General features: G+C 44.7%; 1 protein-coding gene across 2 annotated transcripts in view; it reads left to right on the top strand.

The window, feature by feature from the left end:
• The window catches only part of GTF2H4 (general transcription factor IIH subunit 4), a 34,091-nt gene extending 13,028 nt beyond the window's left edge, over window positions 1-21,063 (top strand). For both annotated transcript variants that reach the window (XM_083173744.1, XM_083173745.1), the window contains exons 10-14: window positions 9,205-9,337; window positions 11,328-11,458; window positions 18,409-18,456; window positions 19,743-19,821; window positions 20,434-21,063. In XM_083173744.1, the coding sequence (XP_083029870.1) occupies window positions 9,205-9,337; window positions 11,328-11,458; window positions 18,409-18,456; window positions 19,743-19,821; window positions 20,434-20,603 (561 nt within the window). In that variant the 3' untranslated portion in view covers window positions 20,604-21,063. The remainder of the gene's footprint in view (window positions 1-9,204; window positions 9,338-11,327; window positions 11,459-18,408; window positions 18,457-19,742; window positions 19,822-20,433) is intronic.
• Window positions 21,064-22,861: the final 1,798 nt, after the last annotated feature.

Here is a 22,861-nt window from a genome sequence, read left to right as displayed (position 1 = left end):
GTTTTGTCCGGCCATTCCCCATAACTGTCTCTAAACCTGTCCGTGACCGTCAATTTGCAATAAATCCTCACTGAGAGCAATATCACAAAGGTACCTTGGTGCAGCATGACTGTGACGCATGCATCATTATCGCCACTGCATACATCCCTGAATTTGGTCCTTGGTTCGTACGCCGAGCAAAACATTTAAGCTTGCAAGCAGTCATCAAGGGATTCTGGTCATTATGTATTCCTAATGTAGCATGTACACTTAACATCCCAATAACTTGCAGTTACTTGCAATTTCTCAGGTACAGAGGATAACCTCCAGATGAGGGCTGACTTGTGAGCCACACCTAATTAGGCCTTATATAGCCCTAATTGACGGTCAGGGCTGTAAGCAGGGTACTGTGGTGTGCCACCACAAGCAGGGGCACTGTTTTGCCTCGCACTATACTGATACACACCACAAAGATTAGTGGTTGGTTGTGAATTAACAGTTGTATTTACTCAGATGCTTGAATACAATTGACTTTGTGGACACTTTTATGTTGATTCTTACTGTGGTAATGTTAGAATTATTATTGTAAACCTATTCACTGAATCTGACTGCCCAGCTGATATATGTAGTTGCTTACCCCTAAACTAACACTGGCACTGTTCGGGTGAGATACAGGTATATTTAAATTGCTATGTTTTGATTCAATTATTCTTCAGCACAAAATTATAACCTTTCTGTCAGGGTTATAATTTTGTGCTGAAGAATAATTGAATCAAAACATAGCAATTTAAATATACCTGTATCTCACCTGAAGAATGATCTTTTTGGGTCCCAGTGCAATTTAGCCATTTTGGGAACCCATAACCTATATATTTAATACTATTTTATTCTATTGCAAGCAGTAACTGACATTAGATGGGAACCTGTAAAGCCACCCACACAGTGGGGCTGGTTGCCTATCTCCTGTCTACAACTGTTTTTTATTTGTTTGTTTGTACTATTTACATGCAATATATGTGTGTGTGTGTGTGTGTGTGTGTATCCAAACGACTGGCACTCCAGTACTATAACAACTGTGCAGGTGCCCCTCCAAAGGAAATGTGAATATATGTCCAGGGAACGGGTGGCACTCTGCTGCAATAATAACGTAGTTGACACAAGGTCTGTAGTCCACAGACCTTGTTTCGACTACATTAGAGTGCCACCCGTTCCCTGGACCTACCTCTCTCTCCTCTCCTCTCCTCTCCTCTCCCCCCCCCCCTCTAGCTCAGGGAGCACCACCAATTAACGACATAAGGTCTATAAACATTAACCTGACATATAGGGCGGTATTCAATGTGAATACAGCGAATCCTGTTTAGGATTCGCTGCACATTCGCCACAGCTCGCTGCGTTCCGGAACGAGTCAGGGGCTCGCTGCCCCTGACTGGCGAATTTGAGCTCCTGCGGCGGACGGTGGCAGGCAGGGAGATGCCAGCAGGGGACCGGGTATATTCACTACACCCGATCATGCATATGTAATGATCGGGTAAAGTTAATCTATGAATATCTAATGAGCGGCTCGGCTCCGGCCCCCTGCTGGCTGGTCTGTGTAAAAAAAAAAATATATATATATATATATATATATATATATATATATATATATATATATATATATATATATATATATATATATATATATCTATCTATATATCTATCTATCTATCTATCTCATTTTTTTTTTTTTTTTAATTAAATATATATTCATGTGCCTTACAGCACATGAATAAAAATAGCATGCCCCTCCAGATTTTTTGACACCAATTGTAAAAAACAAAACACTTTATTTTAAAAGTTCACCTTCCACTTCACCATAAAAAGATAGCAATTGCTACTCGGTGAATCATGGCGAAAAAAACCTTGAAATGTATTCGCCATCTGGTCATTGAATAGGGCGATTCACCGTTTTAGTCAGAAATTCGCCTTACAACACAAAATCGCCATAAAAACCTGGCGAATCGGTGGAAGGGGAGGGGGCGTGGCCTGGCTGGAAACCCTGGTAGACGTGGAATCCCAGAGCTCCCACGATCTACACTATTTGTAGCCCCAAAACTGCCTTCATAAACAGCAAATACAAGTGGGGGCATCACCCCTTACCTCCTGCCAGCTTTGTACGGGGGGTGCGACGTGCTGCGGAGCCGGGGGACCCATCTCCGGGTCTCTGCGGGTTGCGGCCTTCCCCCCAGCAGAAGCAGGGACCTCGAGTGCGGCCGCCGGCCGAGTCCGGAGCTCCGACGCGCTAAAGAACCCAGGACTGCACAGAGTGACCAGCGGAGGAAGAGAACAGCGCAGCCAGACGCCGCTCCATCACCGCGGGCGGCTCTCACTCTGTGCTACTCACGCGGTGAGCGGGCGGGGGGGGATCACACACGGGTGCCGGAGAAATAGTGCTGGGCTCCCGGCTGCTGCGGCGGCCATCTTGCTTTTACAAGTGGACGCGGCGCTGATCCCCTAAACACAGCCCCCTGTAGTACCTGCCTGGGGGGTCCCTGCGCGCTGCCTGCTGCTGGCTGCCCACCACCTTGGGTCAGCGCAGGAGCACTAAAAGCGAGGCATACCCCCTCTAAACCTCAGCCACCCGCGCTGCAGCGCGCTGATATCCCCTGGGCCATACCTGAAGCTTCCCTGGGCTGCTTGGGATACATATAGTCCAGAGTCCCTGCACCAGTGCCCCCTATAAACCCTCCAGCTTCTACCCCACATCTGCTTAATTGTAGGGGGTGTACAGGTGCCGAGTCCCCCTCACTTCAGGACTGCACAGTACCATTCCAGGCCTGGGAGCTCCACCTAGTGGCCGGCTGCCTGTATACACCTTCAAGCACCACTTGTAAACTCCTAACATGCCTTTGATTAGGCTTGGAAACATCACCATGCACAATTAGCTCCGCCTTTCTCTCCTACCTCCCATGTTAATTACGAACTGACCTGACCGCAACTCTACCTGTGGATCTGACGCTCGTCTAGAGTATTTATTCTACCAGCACGTTACTGAGTCTAAAGTCGCTTGATATGCCTCCCAAAAGAAGCAAACCACCTCAGCCTATCTCCCAGATCCCCTTCTTTAAGGCTTCGCCACACACCTCACACCCTAAGAGCACAGAAAAACCTCCTGAGGTGCCTGAATCACCAGACGCACACACGAAGATTACGTCAACCCCTGTTCCACCTGCGAATACGTCATCCGCTCAAGTTATGGATTCAGACGCACTCACAGTGGGTACATTGAAACTACTCTTTACAGATTTCAAGAACGAAGTTACAGCGGAGATTAGGGCCGCCATTCAAAACTGCCAACAAGCTGTAGACGAACTGGGTAGCCGCACTGACCATCTCGAGACCAAGATGGAGGAGGTCGTCGGCTCTCATAATGGGTTAATAGTCTCACATGACGCCCTGGAAGCAGAAGTTAAATCGCTACGTGATAAGATTGCGGATTTGGAGGACAGATCACGACGCTCCAATCTCAAGTTGCGGGGCATCCCAGAAAATATCTCAAATAGCAGCTTACATGACTACGCTATGGATATATTTAGGAAGCTTCTCCCCCATGTCACATCGGCGGACCTTCTTATTGACAGAATACATAGGCTTCCTAAAGCGCGAGCCGCTCCCGATGTTGCTCCCAGGGATGTACTTCTGAAAATGCACTACTACCATATCAAGGAAGCATTATTGAAAGCTGCAAGACCATCTGCTGAATCGTCGGCCATCCTGGGTGAAATTCAACTCTTCGGTGACCTATCAGCAGCCACGCTTCTTAAAAGACGCTCCTTCTATCCTATCACATCAGCTCTTAGAAAGGCGAATGTCCCATACCGATGGGGATTTCCCACAAAGCTGCTGGTCCACCGTGAAGGCTCCACAGTCGCTATCCTTAATCCAGAGGATGGCCAGAAAATTATGGCCTCTTGGAACATGCCCATGCCCGGGGCAGACTCCCCTTCCACACGACGACTTCAGCAGGACTGGTCGACGGTGGGGTGAGGACTGACCGGGTTACAAAATTTGTCTTTAACTCATTGTTACTTGTGTGGTCGGCCCATGGTACATGTCGTATATAAGTGCTAATTGTAGTCAATGTAAGACTTACCCTAATTCCAGGCACAGTACGGGGCACTGGTTGACCACGCGCAAAGTAGTTGGGGACACCTAATTTAGCCCACAAGTTTGAGTTTATAGTATCACCACTAACCTTTTTTTTTCAGTGTTCACTTTTTCTAGGTATATTACCATGAGGTCTAGTTTCTGCCCTCTGCCATTTAATTGTTAGAGTTACTTACGCTGTTCCCACTCCCCAATGTAGATCCATTTTTAAACTAAGGGAGTTGAAGTTAAACCCTAAGTATGTTGGTCAGGGTCGGTATACCTTCAGAGAAGGGAAATGTACCTTCCCCCTTTGTGCGGGAGGTAGGAGATTGGCCGCTACCCCCCCATACCTCCATTGTACCCAGCCGCCTGTTAGTGCTGGCTGGCTTTGGTCCCATGTGGGATCACTCTTCTCTTTCTTATTTTGTTTTGTTTTTAATTACACGTTTTTTTCTCTCTAAAATGTTCTGGTATTTAATCCTCATTTCTATGTCAGGCCTTTACCATCCCCGCAATTATATACCTGATGCTTGCTACCCCTCTGTGCTAGACTATGGTTAAAGTAATTTCCCTAAATGTTAAGGGGTTAAACTCCCCCCAGAAGCGAAAACTGGCACTGGACTATTTCCACAGAACTAAAGCGCAAATAGTCGCCCTCCAGGAGACTCACTTCCAAAAACATAATCCTCCCACTCTCACAAATCATAGATACCCTCAATGTTATACCGCCAATGGGCCTAACAAAAAAGCTGGTGTGGCTCTTCTGTTATCTCGGCATTGTCCCTTTGTCCTGTCCTCCCAGTATGCAGACCCGGATGGGAGATTCCTCATCCTGACGGGCCAGTTGGACAATGTTGAAGTGACTTTAGCCTCTTGCTACGCCCCTAATACGAAACAGGTGCCCTTCTGTAGGAAGTTCCTTTATACTCTCCAGAAACAGGCTAAAGGGGCCCTCCTGATCCTAGGAGATTTTAATATGGTTATCGACCCCACTCTAGATAAGTCCAAGCCGTTACGCTCCTCTAGTTACACTAGACAACGAGACTGCTCAGCCGGCTTCCGTAATGTTATCGCAGAGTATGATCTTTTTGACTTGTGGAGATCAAAACACCCCTCTGAGAGAGATTATACCTTTTATTCACATGTCCATCGCTCATATTCTCGCATAGATTTGGCCTTGGTTGACAAATGGACTCTATCCACAGTCCATAGAGTTGACATTCTACCAATTACATGGTCTGACCATTCCCCTTTGCTGATCCAATGGGATGTAAGTAAACGCAGGGTCTCCCCCGGGCCATGGAAAATGGGGGCCTTTTTGTTGGCTCAGCCAGAGGCACAAAAGGCTATACAAACCTCTCTAGATCTGTATGTCGAAACCAACCGCGCGGAAGACACGTCGGTATTCGTATACTGGTGTGCCCTAAAAGCCGTCCTAAGGGGCTCTTCGATACAAATAGCAGCTAGGCTCAAAAAACAATATAAACTGAGGTTTGCGGAAGCAGAACTCGAGGCGACCACACTAGAGACGGCCCATAAAGCTGATCCCTCCAACAAAGCCTTATATAACAAACTATTAGCCGCCAGAGACAGGGTTAACTCCTTCGCTCTGGCTGAGGTCCAGCGCAACCTACACCGACTAAATCAGAGGTACTATCTGCTCGGCAATAGGGCGGGTCGCCTCCTGGCTCGTAAACTACGAGGGCGAAGAGTGGCCGAACGCATTCATGCCATCCATACCTCTAGAGGTGTTAAGGTCACTGACCCCACAGAAATAGCTGAAGCCTTCGCAGAATACTACTCCCATCTTTATAACTTAAAAAATGACCCCAATACGCCCCAACCATCTCTGGCTGACATTAATGAGTTCCTTCAAGCACAGTCCCTCCCCTCTCTCGATCCAGCCGCCTGCGACCTCCTTAACAGGCCATGGTCGCTGAGTGAAGTTGAGTCGGCTATTGATTCCTTACCCCCGGACAAAGCCCCTGGCCCCGATGGCTATCCTTCCAATTTCTATAAGCAATTTAAAGCCAAGGTGGCTCCTATATTAATGTCAGTTTTTAATGAAGCTTCCACAACTACTAACTTTCCCAAAGAAATGTTAGAGGCCCGCATAATTACCATCCCCAAACCCGGTAAACCCCCTTCTAGTGTCCAAAACTATCGCCCCATTGCCCTCCTTAATGTGGATATTAAAGTATATGCCAAAATGATAGCTAATAGGATATCTCCTCTACTACCGAAACTAATCAACCCCGACCAAGTCGGCTTCGTAGCGGGCAGACAAGCCTCTGATAATACACGCAGAATTATCAATATCATAGAATACTGCCAGACACGCAGACATCCCCTGTTGGTCTTGTCACTCGATGCTGAAAAAGCATTCGACAGACTCCACTGGGGGTACCTGCGCTCCACTTTACAGCGCTTTGGCTTTTGTGGAAGGATGCTCAGTTCCATTTTGGCCCTCTATTCTTCCCCGGGCGCAAGAGTATTTGCGAACGGCTGCTTATCTTCACATTTTGACATTACAAACGGCACACGACAGGGCTGCCCCCTCTCACCCTTGATTTTTGCACTGGCGATTGAGCCCCTCGCAGAGACCATCCGTGCACAGGCACTCGTCCAGGGACCGGTTTTAGGGGGAATATCACATAAGATTAGTTTATTCGCGGATGATGTCCTATTATGCCTCGAAGACCCGGCTTCCTCCCTTCCCCACCTACACACGATTCTAGATACTTATTCTAAAATCTCGTACTACAAGTTGAATACCACTAAAACGGAAGCTCTACCACTAGACATACCAAACAGTACGCTAGCCTGTTTGAAGGAGGAATATAAATATTCCTGGAAGGCCAAGACAATTAAATACCTAGGTATTAACTTAGCTCGAGACAGCGACATCCTAGATGCAAACTATGACCCTCTGCTACATGCCTTCAAGGTTCTCACTAAGGACTGGATGTTACAGGAAGTGTCATGGGTTGGACGCATAGCAGCAGCGAAAATGGTACTTCTGCCCAAGCTGATGTACATTTTCCGCACTATCCCTCGAACCCTCCCCTCTGCTATATGTAACAAATTTAATAAGATATTGACCTCGTACATATGGAGGGGCGCCAGACCTAAAATAGCAAAATCCACCCTTTCTTGTGCTAAAGACGAGGGTGGCGTAGCATACCCTAACCTGGAGAAATACCACTCAGCCTGCCTCCTGAGCCAATCTAGAGATTGGTTCTCGTCGGAAAATAACAAACCCTGGGTTGCGATAGAAAAGGCCCTAATGTCCCCCCTACACCTCCCAGATTTACTTAGACTACCTCCTGCAGCTACCCTTTCCCATACCTCAACCTGTAAGGCGGTACGCACAACCCTTCTGGTTTGGCAAAGGTTGGTCTCTAGCGATAATGACATTTGTCTACCCTCACCTCAACTTACCCTAACATCCATAGCGGCCCTAATCCCTGACCTGAATGTAGACTCCTGGGTTCCCCTAGGTGTAGTGGCGTTACAAGATATCATCTCAGACGGAATCGTGGTGCCTTTCTCCCAACTCCAACAACAGAACAAGGTCCCGAAACGAGACTTCTACAAGTATTTACAGATAAGACACTGGCTTAGCAGTTTCCTCCCTAAATCCTCAGTTAAGCTCGGCATTCCGAGAATCTTACTGTCATTCTTTGATGCCACAACCGCAAGGGGTGGCATATCTCGATGGTATAAACATTTGATTACTACTAGCTCAAATAACAAGTTCCCGTCTCAACACCTATGGGAAAGAGATTTACCAAACGTATTCTCAGAAGAGATATGGAAATTCATTTTTCGCTCCTGCTTCAAAGTTTCAAAATGTGTTAACCATTCGGAAATGTATTTTAAGCTAGTCCACAGGGCATACCTTACTCCAGATCGTCTCCATAAGTTTTATTCTTCTGTCTCCTCGCTATGCTGGAGGCAATGCGGTGGGGTGGGGTCTATTTTACACATTTTCTGGTCCTGCCCATCCTTAAGCCCCCTATGGAGAGAGGTCTTTCATCTTATAACCAAAGTACTCCAACAACCCATGCCTATGAACCCTCTCGTTGCACTCTTCCACTACTATCCAGGGATGCTACTAGCTAGCGACAGATACCTCCTCGGGCATATCCTATTGGCGGCTAAAGCTGCCATCGCCCAACTATGGAAGTCCCCGGATCTTCCTAGTATCCACATGATTGAAAATAAGATACATAGGCACTTCCTATTTGAAACATCCGATGTAGAGTATTCCCCTAAAGCATCCTCAATCCACATCAAATGGCTCAGATGGTCGGAATATAGGGAGGCGGAGGGGCTTCCATGTTGCCGCAACACCCATATTGACCTTTCAATTTTGAACTCACCCAGCAATATTACACAACCAATAACCACTGAGGTAACTCTGTCTTAATATGTGCACAAAGCCTGAGCTGTCCTCCAATGGACACGTAGACTTTAGGACACGCCTGACATATTTCGCATGTGATTTATGTACACTTTCCCCTTTTTGGGGTTACTATTTTTTTTTTTTTTTTTTTCCCCTTTCTTTTTTTTTCTTTTTGTGTATGTTTTATGTTATTTACTTGTCTATCTTATAATTTTATCTCTTGCTCTGTTCATAATTGATATTGATATTTTTGTGTAACTATCTATTTGACTTGTGTTTCAAAGATAAATCCAATAAAAATTCAATTTATAAAAAAAAAAAACCTGGCGAATCAGCCTCATTGAATACCGCCCATAATGAGGTAGTTTGGTTTTTGAAAATTGCACCCCAATTTCTTACTTCGTGTAACAGGGGTTGACACATCCTGTGCTGCTCCAGCAAAATATTTTCTTTCTGTTTGTAATACCTTAAGCTTTCATTTTAAAAACATATTGATTTTAAAGTTCAGTTTTTACAATTGACTAATTTAATGAATGCACCGCAAAGGGATTTTCTCTATCTGGACTAACTGTCAGAACTGATCTCTTTTCTCAATCTTGTTTTTTTTAAAGTTCAGAAATGACTACTTTTTAAAGTGTTTAATTAGTGGTAACCTTAACCCATCTTTAAAATAAGTTTTTTGTTATTTATAGAGAAAGTCTCGTCGCTATTATCCAACAAGACTGGCCATAAATCTGGCATCTGGAATATCTGGGACCACCTTGGACAGTCATAAGCAGGGTTTCATTGTCGTGGAAACAAACTACAGGGTGTATGCATATACAGGTTAGTAATAGCGTAAGACCTGTTATAGTCCACAAATATATTATATAAATGTGGCCAAATTTGACAAAATGTTTAAGACCTTAATGCAAGTTTGAAAATGTTGAGAAAGTGAGAGTATTCACTAAAGGCAGTGGTTCTCAACCTTGGTCCTCAGGACCCCTGAACAGTTCACGTTTTCCAGTTCTCCACACAGAATCAAAAGTGAAGTAATTAGCCCCACCTGTTGATCTTTTCAAATGTTTCAGCGAATGAGTGCACCTGCAGGGTGACTGGGAAAACTTGAACTGTTGGGGGGTCCTGAGGACCAAGGTTGAGAACCACTGACTAAAGGGGTTACACCACCTGAGTAACACTCCCCCTTAAAGGAGGACAGCTCGTTTTATATTATGCTGCTGTCTGGCAATAAGAACACAGCTTATAAATAATTTGGAACAATATAGCCCAAAAGGTTGAGTCACACCACATTGTCAACTGTTAAAATGTTGACAGGTAATGTGTTGACATTGTCAGAATGTTGAACATGCACATAAGGTTGCAGGAGGGTGGGTTAACAGTGGTCACAAGAGGGAGGGATAGGGATTAGAGTAAGAGGAGCAATGCTCCTCTGTGGAACGGTGGTCTGGCCTGGAAATCAGTCACATGACCATTGGTACCCGGAAGCAGCTATGAAGGTCCTGCAGATGTCTGGAACACCAGAAACTCCATGTAGATATTCTACCGTGTTGTTTCATAATTATCTCCACGATGAATGTCGACATAGTATATTATTATTATTATTATGACCGTGTTAACATGATGTCATTAGGACTCAACATATCATGCAACACTCAATTGGAAAACCATTTTAAAAGGGATTTTTGTTTCCTTTTGTGCTTTAAATAGAATAGAGTTTATAACTCTTGCAGCATAAGCAAATTTTATTATTTGTGTCTTTGTAGCTACTGTGGTGTATGGAGAGCATTAATTACTCCTGCACATAAAAAAGATCTGTTTAGTAAAATATGTTTTTGCATTTTCATGTGTGCTGTATTTGAGTGGTTACTTTTTATTGCTAAAGTAGTTGTAAATTTTAATTAATGAATTCTGACCTTGCATTAATTACAGATGTAGCCACGATTCGGCCGTTGTTTTTTATGAGCTATGGGAGCAATTGATAAGCACGCACATGGCATTGGGATTGAACCAATCGCTGTCACATGTGGTGATTAGTGCATCAACGATGAGCATGGCTACATCTGTGTATGTCTTATTGGGATGCGGTCATTTGGTCTACTGCATTATGGTAGAAAGTCATTAGGTCGAATCCATTAGGTCGACATGCTAAAAGGTCGACATGCCTCTAGGTCGACATGGGAAAAGGTCGACATGATTCTAGTTCGAAAGGTCATTAGTTCGACAGGTCATTAGTTCGACAAGGTCATTAGTTCGACATTGTCTATGTCGACATTCACAAGGTCGACATGGAGTTTTTCACTGTTTTTTGAGCCAACATGTGCCGACAGGCGGTATTTCATGCCCTACCATCCACTAGGGCGTGGTGGGAGAATAAAATAGTGTGCCGAGCGTAGCGAGGCACCGTGCCCGACGCATTGCGAGCGCAGCGAGCGATGCGAGGGGATGCAGTGCACTTTAAACTGTGTCCATGTCGACTGTGTTGACATTCAGGTAAAAAACAGTGAAAAACCCCATGTCGACCTTGTGAATGTCGACATAGACAATGTCGAACTAATGACCTTGTCGAACTAATGACCTGTCGAACTAATGACCTTTCGACCTAGAATCATGTCGACCTTTTCCCATGTCGACCTAGAGTCATGTCGACCTAGAGTCATGTCGACCTTTCAGCATGTCGACCTAATGGATTCGACCTAATGACTTTCTACCATAATGCAATAGACCAAATGATCCCAACCCGTTTTATTCAGTTAGACTTGCCTCACTGTCTCACTACTGTACTATGTATAACATGTCTATTTTGATTTGTTCTCAGATTCCGAGCTGCAGATTGCCCTCATTGCTCTTTTCTCTGAGATGCTGTATAGATTTCCCAATCTGGTTGTAGCGCAGGTCACTAGGGAGAGTGTGCAGCAAGCTATTGGAAATGGTATCACTGCTGAGCAGGTAAGAAAGGACAGGAGATAAAAATTATCATTCATCATTTTCCACATATGGACTGTAATATAATGTCTATCAGTCCAGTCACCCTGTCTGTGAAAACCATACATTGTTATTTTATACTACAATATTGGTATTTTCTCCTTCATCCAGCAGGGGACACTGGAATGTAGACTTTACAGTTGGTATAGAAATGTCGTAACTGGGAGCGGGCACTTAGAGTAGTGTCTCAGCTCCTCCCCAACTTGGTCTTTTTGCCTTTGGGAGCTGGTCACGTTTCTGTCTTCTCCTGTGAAGCAATGTTATTTAGCTAGGCATTCTAGCATCAAGAAGAGGACAGTACAGCGGCTGCTCTGCCTGTGCACACAGATGGAGCTGCCTGGGTGCCCCTCTGCCACTATGCTTTGCACAGGGGCCTCCAGCTCTTAGAACTCTGTCTCTGGAATTTCTGGATGCCGCTGCCACCGTATGCCTCTCAGAACCCAGCATTGACTGCACGGCAGCTAGTGAGTATGGGCAAGTAACCTGTTTAGTGGGATGCCCTGCATTAAAAAGCTGGTCAGTAAAAAAAAAAAAAAGGTACTTATGTAGTATCTGGACGCCCGATTAAAAAATCGGGCACATCGCATGCGATGCGATGGACCCGATTTTTCCATAGGATTCAATGTTAAAATGGACTGAGTCCATTTTAACATAGGATTCTATGGGAAAAAGGGTCCTTTTCATTTCCCCACTATCCAACTACGCATGGAGTTGGATATAAACCTGTGGCGAGCGTAGCGAGCTACCGAGCCCAAAGCGTGGCGAGTGGATGCGGAATACTTTTTAACGAATCTGCGTCCCCTCGCGGGGCTCGCTGCGCTCGCCACGCTTCAGGCTCGGTGGCTCGCTATGCTCGCCACAGGTTTATATCCAACTCCATGCGTAGTTGGATAGTGGGGAAATGAAAAGGACCCTTTTCCCATAGAATCCTATGAAAAATCGGGTCCATCGCATCGCATGCGATTCGGTCGGATGCGATTATCGGGCGTCCAGATACTACATAAGTACCAAAAAAAAAAAAACATTATTTAAAAAGGTGACATTTTTAAGGGGTGGAGCTCGATTCTGATGGGTACTCCCCCTGCTTCCCAGCAGCCCCGGCGCATGAGTGCTGGTGGCCATTTTTAATCATTACATGTGGTGAGTCTGCTCTGCTAGTTGTCTCATCCTGCTGCTGGGGGATGGCGCTGATCACTAAACAGCATTTTTAGGCTGCACAGCTTACACCAAGGTCTTAAGGTACAGTGGTGTATAGCTGGTTGGAGAGGTTTAGCACAAAATTGTGTATCTGTTTGTCACATTGCTATAAACCTATTAGCCTCCCCTCTACCCTCTCTCCTGGTATCTAGCCTGTTATTCTTTCACTGTTCTATTCTGCTCAGTGTTTGTTTATCTTTTCTGTCCTTATTAACAGTATGGTACTTGTGTATTATCTGGGCGCCTGATATTTTCATCGGGTCGGAAAAATCGCGTCCATCGCATGCAACTAAATCGCATGCGATTCGATCGACCTGCTTTTTCCATAGGAATCAATGTTAAATGGTCCATGAGACCATTAGGGTCAATGGGAAATGACCCCCATTGTTTCTATGCCCCTTCATTGTTAACGCCACCCCACCATCAACGCCAACCCGAAGCATGGCGAGCGGCGGCGGTACGCGTCATCCGACCTTTTCATATCCCCACTATCCACGTCGGCGTGGAGTTGATTTTCTATAGTGTGGCAAGCGCAGCAAGCCTCCGAGCCCGAAGCGTGGCGAGCGCACGCGCATTACTCACTGGCATTACGCGTCCCCTCGCGGGGCGCGCTGCACTCGCCACACTATATAAAATCAACTCCACGCCGACGTGGATAGTGGGGGTATGAAAAAGGTCGGAGGATGCGTACTGCTGCGCTCGCCACGCTTCGGGTTGGCGCTGATGGTGGGGTGGCGTTAACAATGGGGGGGCCTGGGGGGCATTTCACAGTGACCCTAATGGTCTCAGGGACCATTTGGGACCTTTTAACATTGATTCCTATGGAAAATCGCATCCATCGCATTGCATGCCTTAAGTTAAGGCATGCAATTAACAATATCGGGCGCCCAGATAATACAGAAGTACCAACAGTATAACTCTGGATGTAACGGGTTCAAGCAGCTCAAAAGTCTATCACTTGTACAAAATGTTCAGACAAATTTATGCCAGATCAGACCACAATTCGTTATTGTGTGCAACATGTGATTTGATAAGCAAACACCTAGTCAGGATACTCCTGTTTGGATGTCCCAGCTCTCACAAGTTATGTTGAACAGAACAGGAAGCCTCTCATAAAGAGAGGGTACTTTCCACAGGCTCTGGGGGATGCAGTTAAAATCCCGGCGGTCGGGATCCCGGCATTCAGAATCCCGACGCCGGAATCCCGACCGCCGAAATCCCAAAACATTCTCCCTCCGCGGGTGTCCACGACACCCCTGGAGGGAGAATAAATTAGTGTGCCGAGCGTAGCGAGGCACCGGGCCCGCTGCGTGGCGAGCGCAGCGTGCCCGCAAGGGGGGGCGATCCACGTCCCCCCCTTGTCGGGATTTCGGCTGACGGGATTCCGGCGTCAGGATTCTGAACGCCGGGATCCCGACCGCCGGGATTCAGTACTGAATCCGGCTCTGGTTAGATTAGTAGCGGGTTTATCAAAGGTTGTAACACCCTGTGCATCATTAGGGGCCCCACTTTTATCTAAAAAGATGCCTCTGCCTTCAGGGCTCCAGTCTAATGCATCAGATGGGGAGGAGCCCCCTCTACTGGAGGAAGAAGAGTTTACACAGGAGTCTGAGGAGGATGTCTGCTCAGTAGAGCAGGAATCAGACCCTCTGGGTGTTGAGTCTTTGATTCAGGCTGTGCGCCAGGTACTAAGGTTGAGGAGTCAGAGCCAGTTCAGACTACTTAAATCTTCATGTTAGCATCCTGGTTTCAGGTGACACTTCATTTTCTGGCAACTTATACTTTTGCTTCTGATAGCAGAAAATTTTGTAAAGCTCCTCCTTCGGTGGACTCTTCTGTCTCTCGCTTATCTAAGCAGATGGTACTTTCTGTACCAGGAGCTATTTCTTTGAAGGAGTTTGCTGACAGAAAGATTGACCGTACCTTGAAATCCCATTTATTTGGTAAATGGAGTGACTCTGCATCCAGCTACGGTTGGTTGCTGGGTGAACAAGGCTGTTGACAAGAGTCAGCGGCATACTTAGGAGAGGCTTCTAAAGATGTCTGTGCATTGGCTATTTCTGACCACAGGGGTCTTTGGCTAAGACAATGGCAGGCAAATGCTGACTCCAAGAAGGCTGTAGAGGCGCTACAGTTTTCTGGAACAGTACTTTTTAGAGAGGAATTGGATAAGTGTCTATCCCAAGCAACAAGTCTGCTTTTTTTTTTTTTTGCTGCTCCAGCCCCTGGTTGCTCCATTTCAGGTCCAGTAGTTCAGCACCTTTTCATGGATTCCATGGCAGGGGTTGAGCCATGGCATCAGCTTCACAACAGGACCCTAATCATCCAAGGTCTTTTGCAATAGGTTTGCTGGTTTCAGTCGACAATCGTGTTGCTCTGCAGGTGGCTGTAGCAAAACTGCTTCTGGCAGGAGTACTGTTCCTGGTACCCACAAATCAAAGGAAATGGGTATTACTCCAGCCTTTTCATGGTACTGAAACTGGACATTCTCAGGTTAAAAGGATCTTGACCCATATTTGAGAGTTCAAAATGGAATCTCTCTGCTCCGTGATTGCAGGTTTTGGAGTCCTTGGCCATAAAAGACGCATACCTACATATTCCCATATGGCCTCCTCACCAGATGCATCTCGGATTCACTCGGAGTGATCTTCATTACCAGTTCTGGGCACTGCCTTTTGGCAGCCCCAGGATCTTTACAAAGGTCATGACTGTCATAATGATGATTTTCAGGCAATGGGGCACCATGGTGATTCTCTAGCTTGAAGGCTGCTTCACAGGATCAGCTGATACGGAACATAGAGGTAATGAAGAGTCTTCTCATCAGACATGGGTGGATTCTGAACCTTCCCAAGTCACATTTACAACCAACACAGAGGCTTTTGTTCCTGGTTATGGACACTCGGGGAAGTTACATTTGGGTGAGTTATTTGTTTCTGTGCAGAGTAAATATTTTCTGCTTTATTACACTACAAATTAGATTTCCATTTACAGATACCCCACCCAAATGGAGCTCTCTCTAGCACGGCGCCCAGTACGCTGTAAGCATACAGGGCTATTCTCCGTAGCAAAATCGCATTGAATCTCATGGGCCATTATAGTGCTAGCCGATGCGATTTTTTTTTTTTTTTTTTTTTAATATTAAATTATTCACTGCTCTTTTGGCCCTAGGGGATTGCATTGTATTGCACCTCCCGAAAAATTGCATGAGATTTTATAGGGTGCGATGCCATGCCATTAGCTATACACTTGTATGACATACAATAAGGTTTCACTGACCCCCACCCTATCCACGCCACCCCGAAGCGTGGCGTGCAGAGACGGAACGCGTCCTCCCGACCTTTTCATACCCCCACTATCCACGTCGGCATGGAGTTGATTTTATATAGTGTGGCGAGCGCAGCGGATTACTTTACATGTATTCAGCGTCCCCTCTCTGCGCTCGCTACGCTTCGGGGGGGGGTCAGTGAAACCTCATTGTATGTCATATAAATGTATAGCTAATGGCATGGCATCGCACCCTATAAAATCTCATGCAATTTTTCGGGAGGTGCAATGCAATCCACTAGGGCCAACAGAGCAGTGAATAAATTACATTAAAAAATCGCATCGCATGGCACTATAATGGCACATGAGATGCAATGCAATTTTGCTACGGTAGCATACTGGGCTCCCTGCTAGGAAACAAGTACTTTTCTTTTTCTATGATTCATCACCTTATACGGCGCATAAAGAGAACTTGTAAAGATTCTGTTCTTTGGATTGGCCCTGTCGTGCTTGGTATTCTGACCTATAGAAGCATATAATAGTCCAGCTGTGGCCTCTTCCTCGATGGGAGTATCATCTGAAGCAAGGGCCTTTCTTCTTTCTGTACTTAAAGCATTTACATTTAATGGCATGGTTGTTGAGAGGGCCCTCTTGAGACGCAGGGAGATTCCTCTAGTTGTCATTCGGACCATGCTTAATGTCCGAAAGGAGGTTATTGCAAAACACTATCACCGCATCTGGAAGGCTTACTTCTCCTGGTGTGAATATAGGAGGGTGGCCTCTCCTGAGGTTCAAGGCATCTAATCTTCTTTTGTTTCTTCAGGTGGCCTTGTGGCAGGCCTGCGGCTTGGTTCCTTGAAGGTACAGGTTTAGGCATTGTCAATTTTCTTTAACAAGAAAATAGCTCTTATACCAGATTTTTTTTCCCAGGAGAAATCGATGAAGCTCAAATACTTGTCTTGGAAGGTGGTGTTACTCCTTGCCCTAGCTTCTGCCAGGCGTGTTTTGGAGTTAGGCACTTTATCATGTCACACTCCTTATTTGATTTTCCATGTGGACAGGATTGAACTGCGTAGGTGCATGTCTTTTTCCTTCCAAAGGTGGTTTTGCGTTTCCTCTTAACTCAACCTCTGGTAGTACCGGTTCTTTCTGATGCTTCTTCTGCATCAAGGTCTTCTAGATATGGTCCAAGCGCTCAGGGATACAACTGCTTTGAGGAAAACTGATGCCTTGTTTGTACAGTATCATCTGAGGAAGCCGCAGAGCAGGTAAACAGGCATAGAAACTCTTAATTGTGAGCCCTTCACTGCCCAGTCACCACTGATAACTATTCCTGGGAATACTCTTTGTTCCACTATACCTGGTGCCTGCTCCTGTACCCCACTGGCACTACGCGGTTTGGCGCCTACCTCCTGCAAGGGGAGAGACTTGATTACACCACCAACAATAAAGTGCCCAAGCAAGGACTAATTACAAGCATTACATGGTCGGTGGAGACCTTAACAGCATAATGGGACTAGTAACTATTCAGTGACTTTCCTTTTACTCGGCCTCAGCCTATGATCAATTTGGGACTTAATCCAAGTTATTTATGCCTCATAACTTGACATTTTTGTGAGAGAATAGCATTGTTTGCATATTTATATTTTTTTTCTTTTTCTTTCTTTCATATGTTGTATATCATGTATGTGATTGTGTCTTTATTGTAATTGGAGTGCACTTTATTTATTTTTCATTAATTATTCAATCATTTTATATTTTTACAAATATTGTTGTATATTTTCTATATTGGGTACAGTTGTGCCTCTTAAAAGGTGATAACCTTGGATATCGCCACTCTATCTGTTTGTACAGTATGATTGCATTCGGCCTGGATCCACAGGGGATGCTGGATGCCTGCCTGGCACTGTTCTTTCTACCTGGACGATGGGTGGTTTCTCTGCGGATCTGCTTTTGTTCTTTTTCCATGTCATTGTATAGACGGAAGGCACTGACACGCTACTAAAATTATTTACAGTTGGTATAGAAGTGTAGTAACTGGATACTACTTACTCTGCATTCTGGGTAAACTGTGTCAATGGTGCACCAGAACTGCAGCTGAGAAAGGTGTCATGTCTGTCCGTAACAGTCTCATATCTAGGGGATGTTATCCAAATACTGGAATGGGATTTTCTCAATGTGAAGGTTTTATTTATTTTGCTGGACTTTTAAGTATCCTAACCTCAAAATCAGAGCTGTCACGGAGATGTGGCATAGAGGAGCCACATACAACACTGTGGAAGCTGCTGCATATGGACAGTTCAGATAATTGTACCCTTCTCACTGTGTAATGGACAATTTCACTATACTAGATTGTTTACAAATGATATAACTGATCTTGTAGACTCGGCTTCAAGGTGATTTTGCATGGCATAGTTTTTCTTATTTTCTCTTCTTTGAATGTCACTCCATAGATAATCCATTTCCTGCGGACGAGAGCCCATCCAGTGATGTTGCAGCAGGTGAAATGTTTTCCTCTTGTTTGGTTATTTATAGTATAATATAATATGTGATTGCCTAGTGTTTCTCTGCTGATGCTATCAGGAGCTCTGCTAAATATTTTCATGAGGGGAGGGGGTATATTAAAGGTAGTGTAGGGGTCATTTAGCTCTTATTGCAATATAGGGCCAGATTCACTAAGCAAAAAAAACTAGTTGCAATGCAAGGGGAGCAAATGCTTATATATTGTTTCTCTGCAGGGTAAATACTGTTGTCTTCTGCGTGTAGCCTGCAGATGTTAAATTGAAATCTTAATTACAGTGTAATGCGGCCTACAAACAGGGAGATGCTCAATCTCTCAGCGCACAGTGCTGCACAGCACTGTGCCGCTGAGCGATCTATTAGGGCTATTTCACATGCTCCGGCTCCTGCCGGGCGCTGAAACCCTGCACGGCCAAATGCCGTGCCTCACATGGTAGTTGTTAATGGACATGATTGTGTCCATTCACACGGGACGGCCACGGACTGGCCGCCCGGTTGCAGCCAGATCCCACCACTGGAAGGGACGGTTGCCGGGCTGTGGCCATCCCCTCCATTGTAAAATGCTGAGTGCAGCACGGCTTCCTGGCTGTGCGGGGTTTCGCCGACTGGCAGGAGCCGGAGCGTGTGAAATGGCCCTTAGGTCCAGTTTTCTCTGTGAGAACACTGTCCCTGACCCTGGCATTTAACCAGATGTCCCTACACACAGATCGATGTAGGGGCATTTTCTAAGCAATCTTAGCTCTAGATCAATTAGAGAATGCACAGGAATCTATATGTGTGCAGGCCCCTTAAGAATATAGCAATATGGACATAGCCCACCCAAATCTGCATCTCTTTGCAAATGTTATCTCACCTGTTACATCACCTGAATTGTGCGGGGTATCAGTGGCTGCCCAAGTGGTTATTATTATTGTTATTATATTTTATCTTATTTAGAATCGTTATATTAAATAATTACTACTGTGATATAAGCCTTTTATCAATTTATTTTTAAATAAATATATCGTGCTTAATTCAGTGCGCTCTCTACAATTATTTTATTTAAATAATTATAACCTGTTATCTGCCCTACCTACAGATCAGCATGGTTTTCTCCAGCTCCTTTCTTACTTTGCATTGTTTGCAAATATGAATTGGGCCTTATGTGAAAACTGTTTTCCATCCGGTTGTTGATCAGCTGGTTCCGGCTACTGTCTCCAGTGGAGATAAATTACCATTATATGGTGTGGTGTACTGTAAGGTTTATTTAAATGTGTTCTTTTCCCAGAATCCAGTGCTTCCCCCAACGATCACTGACCAGATTCGTCTATGGGAACTTGAGAGAGACCGCCTTCGTTTTTCTGAAGGTCATGCCAGTTTTTCGTTAAATCCTTCATTGCGAAAGATAATTGTGATAGTCCCAGCCTCCCTGCACTAGAAGATGTGGAGAATTTAGTTAGTTGGAAATGCTATTCATCTTGGGCATTAAATGCTTGCTAATTCAGCACAATATAAATACATATTTTCTAAGCTGCAAAAGCTGTGCCCTGTAACATTTTTTTTTTTTTTCCTCCCCAAAACAGCCTAGCCTTCCTGGGAGGTGTAACAAGGCTGACACTCAGGATGCTAGCTTATGGTGCAAACTAGTACAATCCTGGCATTTATCCTTAAGCAAAGGGTGGGTAGGGAAGTGTAGCTGACTAGAATGTACACAGTGACCAATTTGGTTAATGGCTCCAATTATTTCATATGAAGCATCCTAAGATATCATGTATATCAAAAAACGTATAGAAGATTTTGCTCGGGGGATAAATTGATTATGTGAAGGAAAACAATGGGCACTTTACTCTCCGTTTCTATGACAATACTTTTTATGCAGTAGTTTAAAGTTTTATATTTTTCAAAACTAATATGTGGTTAGATTTAATATAATTTGCCATCCGTATTCAGTTTGTTGTATTTTTCTCTTGACTCAACAGGTGTCCTATACAATCAGTTCCTCTCACAGGTGGACTTTGAACTACTGAGAAATTATGCTCGTGATCTTGGCGTACTCGTCTTTGAAAACCCAGTCCGACGCGTGATGGTGGTGACCCCGGCAGGCCATTCTGACGTTAAGCGCTTTTGGAAGCGACAAAAACATAGCTAAGGATACGTGAAGTAAAATGAATAGTTGGAATAAGACACCTTATGAAACTCAGCATGGTCCTTCCTTATTTCTGGACCTAAACTTTATCAGCTTGCAGGTTTATGTACTACCTTCTACATTTAGGCACTTACTATACCCAGTATGGTTTACCGGGAACTGTCCGGCGTAAAGAAACTTTTAGCTGACTTCTATTTCTACAGACAGTGTTATGGCTTCTGTTCACAAAGTGTATTGTTTCCAAGAAACTTTTTGTTTTAAAGCCAGATTTAATATTGCAATTCTACTTCCTCACTTCTGCTTAAACTTAAGAGTACTGTGCTCCTGCAAAAGAAAATTTGAATATTTATTGAATTTGAAAGACCTCTGCAATACCACCACAATGACCATCTACTGAGGAATGATAAATGGACATATTCTTCACATATTGCTTCTACATAAATAAAGTGGTCAGGAAACGTGACTTTCTTTTTGTTTTTGAAGGTACAGTAGCTACAATCGCAGAATATCAAATCATTTACACAGCACTAGAAAGATAACATTAGTTAAGGATGGCAAATGTATATCGCTAAGAATCAGTCCCACTGTAGCTTTCATCATGTATTTTTCTCTTTTAGGAAAATTAATGTACTTCATATCCCAGTAATTACACAAGGGCTTTTTTTGATGGTTGAAAAAAAAAAAAACAACTAATTTTGATTTTAAAAAAATTCAACCAAGGGAGCAGGTTTCAGTGTGTAGTCTTACCGGTAATTAACATATGTCCTGCATCATAACATGAGTATCAATCCCTGTTTTAATCATTAAAATACATAACCATTTTTCAAAAAGTACTACAGCTTTACTGCTGGAAAATAGGATTTTAATACCTACCGGTAAATCCTTTTCACTGAGTTCATATGGGGTACTGAGGTCTCAATACATTGGGGGAATAGAGGTCATCCGAATTTCTTTAACCAGGGTGTGCTGGCTCCTCCCCTTACTGGCCAGTTAAGAAACTGTGCCCGAAGGAGAGAGAACGTATGTGAGGTAGGAAATAACATGTTAACAAGTAATGTGGTGAACACGCATAACAACACTTTCAACAAAATTTAGTTAACCCTGTTATTGTGTCATGAAACATAACTTTTTAATCAACAAGTGACTATAAGGGAGCAAAAGTCACCAAAACTCAGATGCTCCAACACAAGTCAACAGACCTGTAATGTACAATATAGTACTGAAGCCACTGTCTCGCAACTGCAAGAACAGCTGGAACAAGATCACAATAATTTGCAATCAGACCACCGCACTGAGGCGGGCGCTCAGTACCCCATATGAACTGCGTGAAAAGGATTTACCGGTAGGTATTAAAATCCTATTTTCATTATCATTCATATGGGGTACTGAGGTTTCAATACATTGGGGAGGTTCCAAAGCTTCCAGAAAGGGCGGGAACGTGCGGAGCCTGTTGCAACACCGGCTGCCCAAACTGGGTATCATCCTTGGCCACTGTGTCAAATTTATAAAATCTGACAAAGGTATGTTGGCTTGACCAAGTGGCAGCTCTACAAAGCTGCCGAGCGGAAACGCCACAAGCAGCCGCCTAGGATGTGCCCACCACTCTTGTGGAGTGAGCTCTCACAGAAACCGGTACCGACAATTGTGCTGCCATATAGGCCCGCTGTATGGAGGAACAGATCCACCTAGCATTAGATTGCTTTGCTGCCGGACAGCCCTTCTGTTGTGCATCATAGAGCACAAAAAGACACTCTGTCTTACGAACTCGTGCAGTCCTCTTGATGTAGGCTTGCAGAACTCCGACCACATCTAAAGATTCTGGTATATCCTGATGTCCTGAACTGGAAGGTACCACTATTGGTTGGTTCACATGGAACGCTGACACCACTTTCGGCAGGAACTGTTTTCTTGTCCTAAGCTCCGTCCTATCCTGATGAAATATCGAAGCCAGGGCAAGGTTCAAACAATGGTGATTTCAGGTAATCCAGAACGGCATCCAAGTTCCAAGGTGCCGTTGGAGGCACAAACGGAGGCTGTACACCTTGTAAGAACGTCTGGACTTATTTAAAGGGCCAATACCTGCACTTTTAAGGACCCCAAACGGAGGCCCAAGTCTAAGACCACCTGCAAAAAATGCAGAAATCGTTCCAGTTTGAAGTCCCCCCAGTGGAAAACTCATCTTTTCACACCATGCCACATATTTATGCCAGATTCTTGTGGTAGTGTGGAGAGGAGGAGATAAGGGGAATCCAGCTGAGGAA

This window comes from Crinia signifera, chromosome 2 (genome assembly GCF_055691185.1).
Source record: "Crinia signifera chromosome 2, ASM5569118v1, whole genome shotgun sequence".
Taxonomy (NCBI): domain Eukaryota; kingdom Metazoa; phylum Chordata; class Amphibia; order Anura; family Myobatrachidae; genus Crinia; species Crinia signifera.
The sequence above is the reverse complement of the archived record's forward strand: the minus strand, read 5'-3'. Positions and strand labels throughout refer to the sequence as shown.